Source organism: Ranitomeya imitator, chromosome 1 (genome assembly GCF_032444005.1).
Source record: "Ranitomeya imitator isolate aRanImi1 chromosome 1, aRanImi1.pri, whole genome shotgun sequence".
Lineage (NCBI taxonomy): Eukaryota > Metazoa > Chordata > Amphibia > Anura > Dendrobatidae > Ranitomeya > Ranitomeya imitator.
In genome coordinates, this window is record NC_091282.1 from 353,992,876 (window position 1) to 354,010,217 (window position 17,342).

The window sequence follows — 17,342 nt, forward strand, 5'->3', positions numbered from 1 at the left end:
AATCTGCAAAACTTCTGTGCGGCAAACTTTTTCATTACACCAGTAGAAAAATTCCTTGGGCAACATGGTTTTCCAATATGGAGTCACTTCTCTAGCGTTTCCTTGGTGCTGGAACTTCAGGGGCTGTGAAATTGCATTATGGCAAAAAAAACAATTCAGGAAAATTTGCACTCTAAAGGCAGATGGTACTCCTTCCCTTCTGAGCGGTGTCATTCTTCCATACAGTATTAACCACATATAGGGTAATGTCATTCCGTAGAAATTGGATATCAAATTGTGAGGTATTGAAATAAAAAGAAAACATTGGATCTAAAACTGCATTGTAATGGAAAACTTGGATTTTTTTTTTTTTTTAATTTTTACTTAATTCATGTGAACCACCCGAAGAGTTAAACTTACTAAATTCTGTCTTGAATATTATAAAGGGAGCACTTGTTAAAATGTGTTGATTTGTGTGGAGCTCAAATATATCAATCCCTCAAAAAAAAAAAACAAAAAAAAAAAAATACAAATTGGTTTCTGAAAGTTCATTGAAAATTTCAAAAATTGCTTCTAAACGTCCCCCAAAGATCCAATGTCCCCCAAAGATTAAATGGGCTTCTAAAAAACAATGCAAACATAGTAGATATTGAGAAAATGATAATAAACATTATGTGTGGCATGACTTACCTGTTTTAAGGGCAGACACATCTAAAGTTTTAAAAGTGCAAAGTTTTCTAAATATTAGTATATTTCGGTTTTCTTTTTTATAAATTCAAACCATATTAATCTAAATTTATTAATGTAAAGTACAACGTGTCAGGAAAAACAAACATCTTAGAACCACTGGGATTCATAGAAGCATGTCAAAGTCATTGTTACGTAATGTGACATGCCAGATTTTAATTTTCCAGTGTAAGACCAGATGGTTGGGTCTTTCCCATTACGATTTTATAAAAATAAAGAACAATTTGTCATTGATCTAAATGGTATATATGGATTCAGCACTTGTTAAACTTAGTTTAAGTTGGTGGGGTACATCTAATTTTAGGTCACGCTTTAAGCCACTATTATCAATTTTTATAAATAAAAATTCACTTTGATGCAAAATTGCATGAAGGTGCCGATGTGTAGAAAGTTTTTTTAAAAAAAATTGGATTTTATTTGCAGGTCAAAAGTGTGAAAAAAAAAAAAAAAGCCTGAGCAGCATAAGGGATAGACTTGAGCGACGTATTCCAGGTATATATTAGGAATGATAGCAGCTGAATAGTGGAATAACTGGGTATTAGGGGCGCTCTGTGAGCCCACCATTTAGCTCCTATCACTAAATAGATAAACCTGAAGTACCTCAATGATCATATACATTATGCTGCTGCATTGCTATAGCACCGGAGAGTACGCTCAACTACTAGGAGTACATGTACATACACCGGCTGGACAAAGACATCCATTAGCACTAGCAGTTTATTAACTATCCTTCTACCATTTTCTCTTCTCAGGTTGTCTAAATAAATCCTTACAGATCAAACTTGGCAGCAATTACTTTTACATAATTCTATATTTTTATTGTTCGATTGGTATTTTTTACCCTATAGAAGAGCAAAGACCCATCATGTTTTAACAATTACCATATGACTACTTTACCTGCGCGCATTTCATACGTCCTTTTTATTTTGTCATGATCGAGGGCAATTGTTCACTTTTTGAAGGACATTTACAAAACACTAAGAGATCTTCCTATGAAGTGACTTTGGCTAAACCAACAAACATGATACCATTTTGAAAATTGGACTCAAAAGTATTCTACATTGGTATCAGGATAAATGATAGTCAGATGCTTTAAAAGAATTAACAAAAAGTGGAATGAAAAATTAAATTTTTCCCTTTGCTCTAAAATGTTTTTTGCCTCAGATTTTTCATGTACACAATGTGTAATAGTTTTTGACTATATCTTGGGGATTGCCAGGTTAACGAAAAATTGTGTAAGAAATTGTGGGGTTTATTTTCTCATGTTTGGCCAGATGGCAGGGCCCGCAAGGAAAGGATTGCTAAATGACCTATGGAATTCAGATTGTGCTGGAAGAGTTTGCAGGTTTTTTTTTTTTTAAATTTTGGGGTATTTTTTTTTAGTGCTTTTAAGACTAGATTCACATTTAGTCTGTGCTCCAGATGAAGCACTTACATCAGGGTTTCTATATAAACCTGGGTGCAATTTGTAGAGCTCTTGAGGTACCAGAATAGCAGGAAAGCCACCAAAAGTGAACCATTTCGAAAATTACACCCCTTTGGGTGTTTTTTTTTTTAACTCACATATGTGTTTTTCAGGAAAAGGTATGCACTTGACATTGCAGAATGAGAATTACAAATTTTGGCACGAAGGCTCTGTAAGAGAGAATGTTAGTATTTTGCCAGAATTTCTTGGAGCAATGTTACAATAGCACGAAGGCTATCGAAAAAGTATGTGGAAACCCAACATTTTTCTATTGACTGTCCTGTGTCAGATCTTTTTGTGGGATGAGGTGAATTTTTAGTGTGTGTGTTATTGGTACGGTATAGATCTATTCGGGATTTCACTGGGATTAGGAATAATGTAATGTAATGTTTATATAATAAAATTAATTTTTAAGGGATTACATGTCACAGTTTAATATTTTCCCTGTTTTTGTGGTATATTAATATTTTTTTGTCGTATTCTGTGAATTTTTAGTGGCATCACTTTTGGCTGTAGGTTTGACCACTTGTAAGGATAGGTTCAAATTTATCCTATGCACGGTGTCAGGGTTTTTGCCCAAATTTATATAACATATGTGATTCAGACAACCATTCAGTGTAACGAGGCAGATGGACTCACTCTGTGCTTCATATGGCCTTTTTTTCATGGTGGTTGACAGAAACAGCTGGAAAATTGGCAATATGGAATCTAAAGCAACTTTTTCTACCTGAAAGTGAATGGTTTTATCTAAAATCACATTTTTCTCTGATTTAGAGGGAACCTCTGATGTAAAGTTTAATTCAAGTTTATACGCCCCATATTTCATTCCAACTTTAATTCACCAAGAATTTCCTAAATCCAGATGCCTCCAAACAGGTGCTTCTACCAGCAACTTCTCAAATCCATTTTTGCTTCCAACAGGTCTTCCACATTAAATTGAGATGCAAATAGGAATTCTCTAGCCAAAATTCCTTTATAAATTCCCTCTGGCACATTCCCATATTGTTTTCATCTGAGACGCCTGTTACAGGTTTTTGCAAACTCACCATTTTAATACGAAGGTATTTTCCCCTCCGAACAGTATCTCTGAGAACACTATAAAGTTTGAAGACTCGCTCAGGCTGCTATATGGGAAGGATTGAAATCACATGTGTTACTGAAGGTAAACCCTACCCTATTAATTTGTACCGTATTTTCTGGTGTATAAGATGACTGGGCGTATAAGACGACCCCCAAATTTTCCATATAAAATATGGAATTTGGGATATACCCGCCGTATAGACGGGGGTCATCTTATACGCCCAGTCATCTTATACGGCGTGTGCGGTGCGTATGGTTCCCAGGGTCTGGAGGAGAGACTCTCCTTCAGGCCCTGGGATCCATATTCATGTAAAAAATAAAGAATAAAAATAAAAAATATGGATATACTCACCCTCCGACGGTCCCTGGCTCTCAGCGGTGCAAGCGTCTGCCTCCGTTCCTAAGAATGCATTGAGCGTAGGACCTGCGATGACGTCGCGGTCACGCGACCACAACATCATTGCAGGTCCTATGCTCAATGCATTCTTAGGAACGGAGGCAGACGCTTGCACCGCTGAGAGCCAGGGTCCGTCGGTGGGTGAGTATATCCATATTTTTTATTTTTATTCTTTACATGAATATGGATCCCAGGGCCTGAAGGAGAGTCTCCTGTCCTTCAGACCTTGGGAACTATCCAGGATCGCTCCGTGCACCCATACCCGGCATATAAGACGACCCCCGACTTTTGAGACGATTTTCAGGGGTTAAAAAGTCATCTTATACGCCGGAAAATACGGTAATTTACTCTTCACTCTCAATTTCTGAAATAATTAAACCATATTAAATGTAAATCCTTCATACCTCTTGTTGTTCATTTAACACAATCTCTCTCTACAAACAGAAAATACAGATCTGGGAAAGGCTCTTAAATGTGCAGGGGCACCTACATGGATTTTCCCTACATTACTCTGAAGCTGGAGATGCCATCAAAATCATTTAGAATGTTAAAGGCCTTCTCAATCGAAAGGAGAGAATGTAAAAATAACAGTACATAATCATAAAGTGCAATCTTCTCTAATGTCAACCCTAAACCCCCCCCAACCTCCTCGCTTTGGATTATTGTTGTTCTATCGCCAAGGCAAACAATAATGGAGTTGGAGGGCACCTTTGCTGATGGGGAACCCCTCTGATATAGGACCATTCACCTCTATTCTAGCCAGAAGCTTGCTATATAACAACTTAACCAATCTACAGTGATGGCCAAAAGTATTGACACCCCTGCAATTCTGTCAGATAATACTCATTTTCTTCCTGAAAATGATTGCAAACACAAATTATTTGGTATTATTATCTTCATTTAATTTGTCTTAAATGAAAAAAAAAAACACAAAAAGAATTGTCCTAAAGCCAAATTGGATATAATTCCACACCAAACATAAAAAAGGTGGTGGACAAAAGTATTGGCACTGTTCGAAAAATCATGTGATGCTTCTCTAATTTGTGTAATTAATAGCGCCTGTAACTTACATGTGGCACCTAACAGGTGTTAGCAATAACAATCACACTTGCAGCCCATTGACATGGATTAAAGTTGACTCATCCTCTGCCCTGTGTCCTTGTGTGTACCACATTGAGCATGGAGAAAAGAAAGAAGACCAAAGAACTGTCTGAGGATTTGAGAAACCAAAATTCTGAGGAAGCATGAGCAATCTCAAGGCTACAAGTCCATCTCCAAAGACCTGAATGTTACTGTGTCTACCGTGTGCAGTGTCATCAAGAAGTTTAAAGCCCATGGCACTGTGGATAACCTCCCTAGATGTGGACAGAAAAGAAAAATTGACAAGAGATTTCAACGCAAGATTGTGCGGATGTTGGATAAAGAACCTCGACTAACATCCAAACAAGTTCAAGCTGACCTGCAGTCCGAGGCTACAACAGTGTCAACCCATACTATCCGTCAGCATCTGAATGAAAAGGGACTGTATGGTAGAAGACCCAGGAAGACCCCACTTCTTACCCAGAGACAAAAAAGCCAGGCTGGAGTTTGCCAAAACTTACCTGAAAAAGCCTAAAACGTTTTGGAAGAATGTTCTCTGGTCAGATGAGACAAAAGTAGAGCTTTTTGGGCAAAGGCATCAGAGTTTACAGGAGAAAAAAAGAGGCATTCAAAGAAAAGAACACGGTCCCTACAGTCAAACATGGCGAAGGTTTCCTGATGTTTTGGGGTTGCTTTGCTGCCTCTGGCACTGGACTGCTTGACCGTGTGCATGGCATTAGGAAGTCTGAAGACTACCAACAAATTTTGCAGCATAATGTAGGGCCCAGTGTGAGAAAGCTGGGTCTCCCTCAGAGGTCATGGGTCTTCCAAGCAGGACAATGATCCAAAACACACTTCAAAAAGCACTTGAAAATGGTTTGAGAGAAAGCACTGGAGACTTCTAAGGTGGCCAGCAATGAGTCCAGACCTGAATCCCATAGATCACCTGTGGAGAGATCTAAAAATGGCAGTTTGGAGAAGGCACCCTTCAAATATCAGGGACCTGGAGCAGTTTGCCAAAGAAGAATGGTCTAAAATTCCAGCAGAGCATTGTAAGAAACTCATTGATGGTTACCGGAAGCGGTTGGTCGCAGTTATTTTGGCTAAAGGTTGTGCAACCAAGTATTAGGCTGAGGGTGCCAATACTTTTGTCTGGCCCATTTTTGGAGTTTTGTGTGAAATGATCAATGTTTTGCTTTTTGCTTCATTCTCTTTTGTGTTGTTTCATTTAAGACAAATTAAATGAAGATAATAATACCAAATATTTTGTTTTGCAATCATTTTCAGGAAGAAAATGAGTATTATCTGACAGAATTGCAAGGGTGTCAATACTTTTGGCCATGACTAAAAAAGGCCCAAAATCCGTACATTCCAAAAACTTTCACAAATACGACCGTATTGAAAGCCCTGACTGCATACAGGGAATATCAGGGCACATAACGGTCTAATGATACATGTTGATTTATGCTTCATAAAAGCAGTTTGATCACCATTTATGATATTTGAAATGACCTTTTGCCATCAGTATTAACTAATGAAATCAGTCTATATGATATTCAATACATAAGGGATCTTTACCAGTTTTTAATAACCGTATAATTATCGCTTCCCTCATCGTTTGAAGGAGCAAACCCATCTCTAAAGAAACGTTCCAACGTTTCTTCAATCTAGCAAACACAGCATTTTTAAAGCTAAAACATGCTTTCTTAATGTATCTTCAATTAGAAGCTTTCCATATTTTACAACCTCTTTTTGCCATTTCTCAAAATTTGTATCCATGGCAGTAAGATTATAGTGATGCCAGATTCATGTAGGTTGTTTTGCAGTGCTATCTTTTTTTCTGCACACCTCGTAGTGCTAACTTTGCACAAATCCCCCACCCACCCAAAACACCTGTTTTGCTTTGCCATTTTTTTGCAAACTGTAGCTTTTTATTTTTTGGTCAACAAACTCATGGGGCAATTTTCTTTTTGTGCTGGACGTATTGACATTTGTGCGTCAGTTTGATTAAAACACGTCACCACTTCTGCATTTATCACCCACTCCTGGTTTTGGCTTACAAATACTGATGTAAAATACTGACCCAATACTGCTAGTGTGACGGCAGCCTAATAGGTTTTATCAGTGCATTCTGCTTCTTTCTCCACTTAGGAGACATATTTTCTTCAGCCTCCTCAACTCATCATCCACTCGGAAAAACTACTCAAAACCCACTGCAGTATCATGTTACACATTCTATTATTCTCTATAAAAACTATAACATTTCTTCAATGATGCTGCTGCTTCTGTCAGTGAGCTAAGGAACGAAGAGCAGAAATCCTTCTATGTGCTATGGGTGGGAGAGATTATACCACCTAGTCTCCTACCACTAGCTGAGAGTTAACTGCAAATTAGGAAAAAGGCTGCAGAGAAGAAAACTGCAGGATACACGTCAAAATGGCCAGACAGTGTTATTCTTCCATGTACACACACAGCCACTTCTGACAAGAGATTAATATAATTACCCTTTAAGCATACTGACAAAATAAAACACAGACACACGTTTTACTTAAAATTATTCATTAAACCATAAAATAAATATTTTTCACATAACATGTAAAAAAAATAAGCACCCTCCCTCCCCTGTAAACTTCTCAATTTACTGTAAAAATACACCCCCGATAGCAAACCTACCCTCCCTACCCATAAGAAACCCCAAAATAATAAATCATTTTCATTGCAAGAACAGCTAAACCTGAAGTGGCCATTGATGCACACAGTCGAGCATTAGTTACCATCTTCTTGACCTGAAAAAGGCTGCTTTATAGGCAGCACAGTGAAGGCAGATAACCTACGACTTCAGGTTTAGAGTCCCTTTATACAGAAATGTTTTAAACAAAGAAAAGCCCCCCAACAAGCCTGCCAACCCAGAGTGATTACATAACCCCCAAACATTTACAAAATGGAGAAAAAAAAAAAAAAGGATTCCCCAGTCACTTGGGATGCATACCTCCATTCTTTAAATGGAACCAAAATTTTATATATATATATATATATGCAAAAAAAAAAAAAGTGGGAGAAGAGGAATGAAATGAACCAAAATGGGAGGTAGTGGTGGGAGGAAAATTGATGGGGGAGGGTAAGGGGTTGTATATTACAGTCTGAAACAGGCGAGGAAACACTGGGTATGGAAGGTGGGAAAACAAGTGTATAAGGAGAAGGAAGAGGAGAGAAAGGCAAATGAATAAGTCACAGAAGGAGGGTATTAGGCTGTTAACGACATAAGAAATTTGTCACAGGAAGCGTTATTGAGTTTGAGGTGACTGGTACTGCGAACTTCCCGTTTGTGGGGTGCACGCCATTCGGAGATTAGCCACCAATGTGTCGACCTCAGGTGGGTAAAAAGGGGGAAGAAAATACTCTACAGAGCTGAGCACGTAAGCCATAAACCTTGATCGACTAGGTTCAGGCAGCCAACGTATTCGGTCGGCCAGCGTGCGGCTAAACGCATCAGCATCATCCTCAGCCCAGGTCCTCCGTAATAGGGCTAGAATTTCATCATCCAACTCCTGTGTAATCTTGGCCCTGCTACGGATAATACATTTCCCCCCTGTTTTGGATGGTGGCACACGGGGAGGCGGGGGCACAGGTTCAGTACTCTGTCCTGCGATGGCAAAGTCAATGTTTGCCCCCTCAGTTTCCACAACAGGTGGCACAAAAGAGCCTTCAAGTGGTTCACTCTCCTTTGGCTGGGGCAATCCCACTTCTTTGTCCAGACCTGACGAAGTCCTGTTACAAAAACGGAAAAAAAAATACATGTTAAAATTGTATACAGTATAAATTGTAGATGTTTCAAGAAGTGCTCCATCTTGTAGCAAATACCGTTTACAAGATTTACTAGATGGCAGTCAAAGAAAAATGAACAAACTTACTAGAGTACACTGTGTTCTAGAGTCACACCATTTTCTCATTCTGTCTCAGCTTCAGGAGTAAATGTTTGGAATCCAGGGGAGACATCCACTGACCATACTTGCCAACTCTCCAGGAACACCTGCGAGGTTCCCACATAAAGAGGAGACCTCTCAGACTCCTGAAAGGGTTGACAAGTTTCCCAGGAACCATCGAAACCTCCTGGAAAGGAGAGTTGCAGGAAACTACCAACTTTAGCCAGATGCTGTGTCAGCAGACTCAGCCCTAGTGACAGAAGAAGCACGTTCGGCAGGAGGTTTGGCGCTAGAACTTAAATTTTAGCCTCGGTGGCAGGAATATTTGGTCTTGCTGCGGCGATTGTGTGAAAAAAGTGACACTCTGGCATCATCTGTTTTGGTTTGAGGTAGGTACAAAGCTGCACCCGTTACCAGCCTTAGTGTGCTATACAATGCAAATCACTGCTCTGCTTCCAGCATTATAGTCCTGATGCCAGGGTATACTCAAGATTACGGCTCATGAAGAGCCACTAGGTACACCCCTATGTGTCAGTTGTGCTTACAGCACCTTCTGTACGTGGCATTATTTTATCTACTACATTTCTGAAATGTATGTAGACAGCTATATGTATGGCGACCACGTAAACCCAAATATTAAATGACATCCTCTGGGATTTCATCATTTCCACATGGCATTTGTTCAAGAATCTGGATGTGGATTTTATTTTGGTGGTGTTGGAAGGGGTCATGTGGTATTTGTGATTGAAACTCTATGATGTAGCATGTTCTATATAAAATGTGCGGAGCACAATAAGCAATAATTTTGTGGTGTGTGCCACTTTATATTCCTGTGTGGAATCTCCTTCACGTCCTTTTTCAAAAGTTGTTAAGTGCCAGAGACATCTGTGGATGGACAGAGCACTCAGTAAACTAGTTTAGAGACAGGCTTGTCAAATCAGTTGCCTATAGAGTGTGGGAATGAATGAATGTATGTATGTACGTATGAATGTATGTACGTATGTATGGTCTACAGCCAACCAATAAAAGAGGCAATGAATAAGTATTCCAACAAAGCCCCATCCAAAGCGAGTCGTTGGCAGTGTAAACAAAAGATACCGGAGCAGATTCTGTACTAGCCTATGTTTATTACCATTACATCACAGTATCCACAGAACATTACATTTTATTACATTCACCCCATTAAATGTTAAATGTACGATGCTTACGGGCAAGGTGGCCTGATTGACCTGAGGAACATCAGCTGATGTAAATATTGGTAACGTTTGCGCTTTGAAGGAGAGGACCCAGTCTTTTCTTCCATTGACATCTCCTTGCGGAACCTGTCGCGCACTGACCGCCATCTATTTTTGACATCCTTCTCTGAAAGCAGAGTAATAAGAAAAAAAAAGTTATAGAAACTGCATATAAACACCCTATGGAGGTTGTCAAGCTGGAAACAAATGCAATGAAGTAGTGATTATGATCGAGGTAGATATTTCTCCTGGACTTTATCAGTCATGCCACACTACAGTTTATGCTCATCTAAATGACTGACAGGTTTGACTGGTAATAGATTGCATAGCAGAAGAAAAAGGGAAAACACACTCACCAATTGCCCCCTGCTCTTTGATGGTGAGCCCATCCCATGAAGGGTACAGGTGGCGGAAGATGCTTGTCCATGCGTCTTCTCTCGCCTGCCGGTCACTGTATCCCTCTGCTCCAGCATCCCAAAGCTCAGGATGAGTTTCAACCTGCATTAGAAAAAAAAAAATATGGGGGAAAAAAAAGGAAAAGACCATTACTAGAAATTCCTTGCATCATAAAAAAAGTAAAGTTTGGGAAAAAAAATAAAAACTACTTAAAAATTGTGATTGCAGAAATAAATGTAAAATAACACACGGAAATCAATACATGACAAAGATACTCAACAGACCATTCCAATGGCGTTACTCACTTGCTGAATGAGGTGCTTCACATTTATGGACATCCTTTGGTGGGATGTCAGTTTCACATTTGATTTCTGCAGCTCCCAGTCCTGTTCCCTGAAGCAGTCGGTCATAAAATGCTGCCGTATTGCTTCCTGTTATTAATTTGCATGTTTGACAGAGTCAGAAACTTATATGAAACTTCATGTAAAAACCGCATGTTAACACGCACATGGGTTTGCATTTTTAGTTTTTTCGCCTAATGGGGACAATGATGTGACATTCGGTTCCAGCGATACTTTACACTTAAAATAAGGTTACAGCGAATCCCAGTTTGCTGTAAGAATGTCAATTCCAACAGATTTTCTTTTTGATAGAAATAATTTTGTAAATGCATTATTGCAAGGACCAATTATTTACAGTCATATTGGTTAAATGCTTTGTGAAAATGGCCGCCGAAACAAAGGATGCACTTATTTTTGGCAGGAAACTAATATTATATATATTTTTTTTTAATGGAGATTTTTTTTTTTTTTAAATCACTTTATAGTTTGGCCATATTGGAGAAGCTTTATTTCAGTTGCAATGAATAGGAGTTAATTGACCAAGAAATATAGCCCCTGACCTAGACTAGTAAGTTGCAATAAAAGCACACAGAATTCAAGCTTCAGATCAATAAAAACACCAAAAATTAACGTTTACGTGTTTATTTAGGTCAAGTTTTTATTAGTCAGGCTCATTAAATTGGAATAGACCCTTTTATTTCGGATTATGTACTTTACTGTTATATGGTTCTTTGTATAGAATCTCAATGTTTTTATGCAATCTGATCTTGCGTAGTTAGTAACAATCTGCACTAATCAGCATGTAAGGATCTTACTGAGGTATAACACTAAATCTCATATACAAAAAAAGCAATGTCTTAAAAAAAAATTCCAAACACATGCAAAATGTAACATTGATCAAAAACGTATGAACACATGTACAGAGAACAGACGTGACTTACCTGGTTCAGCATAACATCGTACACCTCTTCACCTTCACTATAAACATGAGCCTAGAAGACAGATCATAAAGGGATAATAGTTAAGGGGTATTTTCAAGTTTTTAAATTGCTTTAATTAGCATCAAAATAATCAAGTTTGCCATTTGCTTTTTCTATCTCCTGTCATTCTCCAGCTGTGAGAGCTTTAATCTTTTATAGCGTACAGCACGTTTCCATAGAGATTAGCTTTCAGACCCGGCAAAGGGTGCATAGTAGATACATTTCTGGAGCGGAGTTAACTTAACACTCCGCTCTTAACCTACTGATTTCTTTTTTTTTTTTTTTTTTAATTCGTTTATTGGTTCAGAATAAACAAACATTGAACACATTTGCATTATCATTAATTATACCATGGAATACAAATAGTTGCAAAACATTGTCGTACCAAAGATTACAAAGGTAGTGGAGTGTGCATGTTAAATCATTAGATCCTTATAAGAAAATACCTATTATACAACTTTAACCATTAATAGTGAGTCGCCAAAAGGAAAACAGATTTAAATCCTGCTCTATAAGTGATGCCCCCGAAAACCACAAGCCCACCTTTCTATGTAGATGTCTAATCAGTGCAGACTATAGAGCAGAGGTCCCCAACTCCAGTCCTCAAGGCCCACCAACAGGTCATGTTTTCAGGATTTCCTTAGTCTTGCCCAGGTAATAATTGCATCACCTGTGCAATGCAAAGGAAATCCTGAAAACATGACCTGTTGGTGGGCCTTGAGGACTGGAGTTGGGGACCTCTGCTATAGAGTACGATAAGAGGAATTCCATCTGCCCCATATCTTTTCGAATTTACCTGGACAACCTCTATTTTGATACATTGTTTTTTCATATGGGATAATCGAATTCACCAGATCAATCCAAACTCTAAGGGTCGGGGGGGAGCCACCCATCCATCTTAACGCCAATACTTTCCGTGCCAAAAAGAGCGTCTCTCGGAGAAAGATCCCAGTATAATGATCCCAAGTCTCCTCATCCCACACCCCGACAAACAGGTCAATGGCCTGAGCGGGACAGGGATTGACAGTAAAGACGTTAGTAATGTCGTGACCTCACTCCAGTAATGAAGAACTACAGGGCACCTCCAAATCATATGAATAAAATCTGCGTCAGGCATATGACACCGTAAACAATCTGACGAATGTAAGCAACCCATTTTAAAGAGTCGTGTCGGGGTCAAATAGGTCTGATATACTATATACAACTGAGTCATCCTATTATTGACTGAGGGTGAAACTGTAGTTGGAGATTCTAGAATATCCTCCCATTCCTCTCCCAGTACATCAGGAAGGAGTTCCTCCCATTTCCCTCTGACAGAATTGATGACAGACCCATCTCCCACGGATAGTAGATATGTATATAGAGTGGAAAGGAGTCCTTGAGGACCCTGTGAGTTGAGGATACCTATCAAAGGTAAAGAAGAGATCGACCGAACCGTATCTACATTCCGTATGTGCGACTGGAAGGCTGATCTTAATTGTAAATACCGGAAGAATTGAGACCTCGGGATGTTGTAATTATTCTGTAGTTGTTCAAAAGTTACAAAAACCCCCTGGTCATGTACATCGCTCACCGAGAGAACACCGCAGGAAATCCAAAAATCAGTAGATGGGTGATTCAGTAATTCTGGTAGATAACTATTATTCCACAGTGGCATTTCAGCTATGACATCCACAAAATTAATAACTTTTTTAATTTGTCTCCATACCAATCTCGCCAGCCGGAGCATAGGCAACAGACGACAAGTACCAACTTTCTCCATCTCCAAGAATCCCAGTGGGCAATCAATCCGGGCAGAATGAATTAAATGACTCTCGGAATTAGGTAGGGAGCTATTAGGCATCCACTTACTTATCGCCCTGGCCTGCCCGGCAAGGCAATACAGATAGAGGTCTGGTAGGGCCGCCCCACCCCCCTTTTTTGGTCTCTGTAGAATAGATAGTTTGAGTTTGGGCCTGGTCTTCCCCCATATAAAGGATGTGATTAAAGAGTTTAAATTTGCAAAAAATGACTTGGGTATTGGTACAGCACTATGTTGAAAACCGTAATTGAGTTTGGGAAGCAGTATCATTTTAATTAGATTAATGTGGCCTGCAACAGAGAGGGGGAGTCTACTCCAGGTCATAAATTTAGATTTGATCAAATCCAACAGTGGATAAATGTTAAGTTGTAGGTCTAACCGACTATATTGAGACATATGAATACCCAGATATTTGAAATTGGAAACCACAGGTAGCGACGTGAGAGTCCCGAGACAGGGAGCCGGAGTATGAGATAAAGGCATCAGGGCAGATTTATCCCAATTTATATATAGACCGGAGAATTTACTAAATTTATCTATGGTCGCTATCACTTGTGGTAGAGATTCTTCTATTTTATCCATAAATATTATCATGTCATCAGCATAAAGACCGATGGTATCCACACGACCCGCGATATTTATTCCTTTAATATCTGTGGAGGACCTTATGCGTATTGCTAAGGCTTCTATCGTGAGAGCAAAGAGAGCCGGGGATAAAGGACATCCCTGACGGGTTCGCCTATGTAAGGTAAAAGAATCAGAGGTGGAGTTATTTACAATTACACGCGCCCTGGGATTTTTATACAGTGTGTCTATCCCCCTAATAAATGTCTCTCCAAAACCATATTTCTGCAGACACGCAGAGAGAAAAGGCCACCCGAGAGAGTCGAACGCCTTGGCCGTATCCAGCGATGCCAGCGCCCAACTATTATCCGGCTCTAAAGAGCTATATTGAATCACCGATTGGACCCGCCTGATATTGATAGAAGTACTTTTCCCAGGCATAAAGCCTGTTTGATCCGGGTGTATAAGGTCTAATATGAGCGTATTTAGTCTAGTGGCCAATATTTTAGTGAAAATTTTGTAATCTACGTTTACTAGTGATATGGGGCGATACGATCCGCATTCCAGAGGGTCCTTCCCTTCTTTAAGTACAATAATGTTTGCATCATAAAATGTTTCGGGCATGAATCCTCCCTCCCATATACTCCGAAGTACCTTCAATAAAAGTGGTGCCAATTGACCCCGATATTTCTTATACAGCTCAATAGGAAACCCATCAGATCCAGGGGCCTTCCCGGTGGCCATATCCATTATAGCTTGCCCCACCTCCTCCAAAGTGAACTCAGCCTCCATAAAGGCTTGCTGAGCTGGACTCAACGAGGGGAATGTTATATCCGATAAATAATCTGCACATTCAGGGACACCGAAACCCCCACTAGACTTGTATAAAGATTTATAGTAATCATAAAAACACTGGAGGATCTCCTCAGTAGAGGATACCAATGAACCATCAGGTGCCCGGATCTGTAGTACCGTATCAGATGTGTTGTGCTGGCGTACTAAAAAAGCCAATAGTTTGCTGGCCTGGTTCCCCAATTCGAAATAGGACTGACGGGTAAAAAACAATTTGCGTTTTGATTTTATGTCTATATGTTGAGTATATAACCTTTGGGAAGTAAGCCATGCCACCCTGTTGCCACTAGTTTGGCTGGCTACATAAGCGGTCTCGGACTCCTTCAGCCGTCGCTCCATCTCGTCATCCTCCCCCACCGTCATCCTTTTAATATAGGAAATTGTGGAAGACAGACATCCCCTTAGATATGCTTTTAAAGTATCCCAGAATAGACCAAAATTTGAGGGGTCTGGGTGAGTAAAGATAAAGCAGTTCAGCTGATCCACCGTTCTATCGCTAGAATCTATTAATTTCAGCCAGAAGGGATTCAATTTCCAGGGTATAGTATTATTTGACTGACCGTATTTAAGTTTAAGAATAACTGGGCTGTGGTCCGATATCCCCCTATTGCCATGCTTAACACTATCCACCCATAATGCCAGGTCACTAGATCCAAATATATAGTCTATACGAGACAGAGACCGTTTAGTTGACGAGTGGCAAGTGTAATCCCTCATCTCAGGGTGACGTATTCTCCATAGGTCCAGCCATCCGCTACCGTTCATAAACAGTGCCAATTGAGAAGAGGATTGAATAGAAGGGCCCCCAGATATCCCATCGTCCAGTCTCAATCTATCTAAGGAACTATCCATAACTAGGTTAAAATCTCCCATACAAATAATACTAGCATCAGGATAATTTAGGGAGAATCCCATTGCCATACGGAGAACCGATATATTAGCTGGGGGTGGGTTATAGATGCACAGTATCACGTATTCCCTTGTGTTAATAAAGGCGTGCACAAAAACAAAGCGACCTTCGGGATCTCGTCTTGCCTCCCTGGCCTCCCACCTAACACTTCTATGGATTAGCAGAGAGACCACTCTTGAATAGCTGGTATGGAATGCGTGGAGGGACCACTGTACCCAAGGCTTTTGTGTACATTTAGCTGTGTCCCTGGTCAGATGTGTCTCTACAAGTGCTACCACATGGGGATGATACCGCTTAATGTGTGAAAATACCTTGATTTTTTTACGGAGAGTCTTAATACCCCGTATATTCCAAGTCATACATATAATCTCAGACCCCATATCTACACTTAAGAAAAGGAATATTGTACACCATAGCTCGCGCAGAGATCAGGAACACCACACAGAGCACAGAATTATCAATGGCGACTATCAAACATATCAAACAATCAAAACTGGTGTAAAAACCCAAACAAAACAAAGCTCGAACAGTGGAGGAGTATAATCCTACAGTCAAATAGAAAAGGGGATACCCTCACTGGAATCAGCGTTCGGTATTGTTGATAAGCTCAACACCTGTCTGGAGAGCTCTATTTTGTGTTGCTATTGGATAAGGAAGATTGCTCAGGAGTCCGGCACATTAGACGCCTTGCATATTCGTAACCATTCGGTTACCTCCGCCGGATCTGTAAAAAACAGGGACGAGCCTTCATGGACAACGCGGAGTCGAGCTGGGTAAAGCATGGAATAAATGAGGTTTTTATCCCTGAGCCGCTTCTTAACTTCCACAAATCGAACTCGCTGTTTTTGGAGCTCCATGGAAAAATCCGGGAAAATTGATACAGTAGCGTTATTGAATTTAATAGGGCCCTTCTGCCTCGCCAGGCGGAGTATCGCATCTCTGTCTCTACAGTTGAGAAGACGCGCCAAGAAGGGCCGGGGCGGAGCTCCGGGGGGAAGGGGCCTCGTCGGTACTCTATGGGCCCTCTCCACGGAAAATGTTGAGGAGAATCCATCTCCCAAGGAGGTTTTAAGCCAATCCTCTAGGAATTGCTCAGGTTGCTGACCCTCCGAGCGCTCCGGCAGGCCTATAATTCGAATGTTATTACGGCGCAGTCTATTTTCCAGGTTGTCTGCTTTTTGTTTCCAGGCATTTACGGACCCGGCGGCTTTTGACAATTTAGTTTCCATAGGGGTAATGGTGTCTTCTATCTGAGACACTCTTGTTTCAACCTCCGAGATGCGTTCCCTCATAGCTTGCATATCATGCCGCAAACGACCCACTTCAGTATGTACGTCCATTTTCTCAGTAAGAGAAGATCTGGTGAGGGATATAGCCTGCATCAGTTGTTCAGACGCTTGTTTAAGAGTCAGTTCTCCCTCCTCATTACTGTCAGAAGGACGATTTTTGCGTTGGTTCTGCGTGGAATTATATCTGAGAGAACGTACACTATCATGGGCATCCTCTCTGGCATATTTCTTTAATTTCTCAGCAGCCCCCATTCCCTTGGAGTGCTGCATGGTGATTAGCAGAAGGACCCTTCAGAAGGATCA

At 40.2% G+C, this 17,342-nt stretch overlaps 1 protein-coding gene across 1 annotated transcript in view; it reads right to left on the bottom strand.

Annotated features, from left to right (window-relative positions):
* Positions 1-17,342, bottom strand: part of PARP2 (poly(ADP-ribose) polymerase 2) — a 212,149-nt gene that overhangs the window by 65,369 nt on the left and 129,438 nt on the right. Inside the window, exon 7 of the mRNA XM_069760573.1 lies at positions 11,585-11,635. Within this exon, the coding sequence (XP_069616674.1) occupies positions 11,585-11,635 (51 nt within the window). The remainder of the gene's footprint in view (positions 1-11,584; positions 11,636-17,342) is intronic.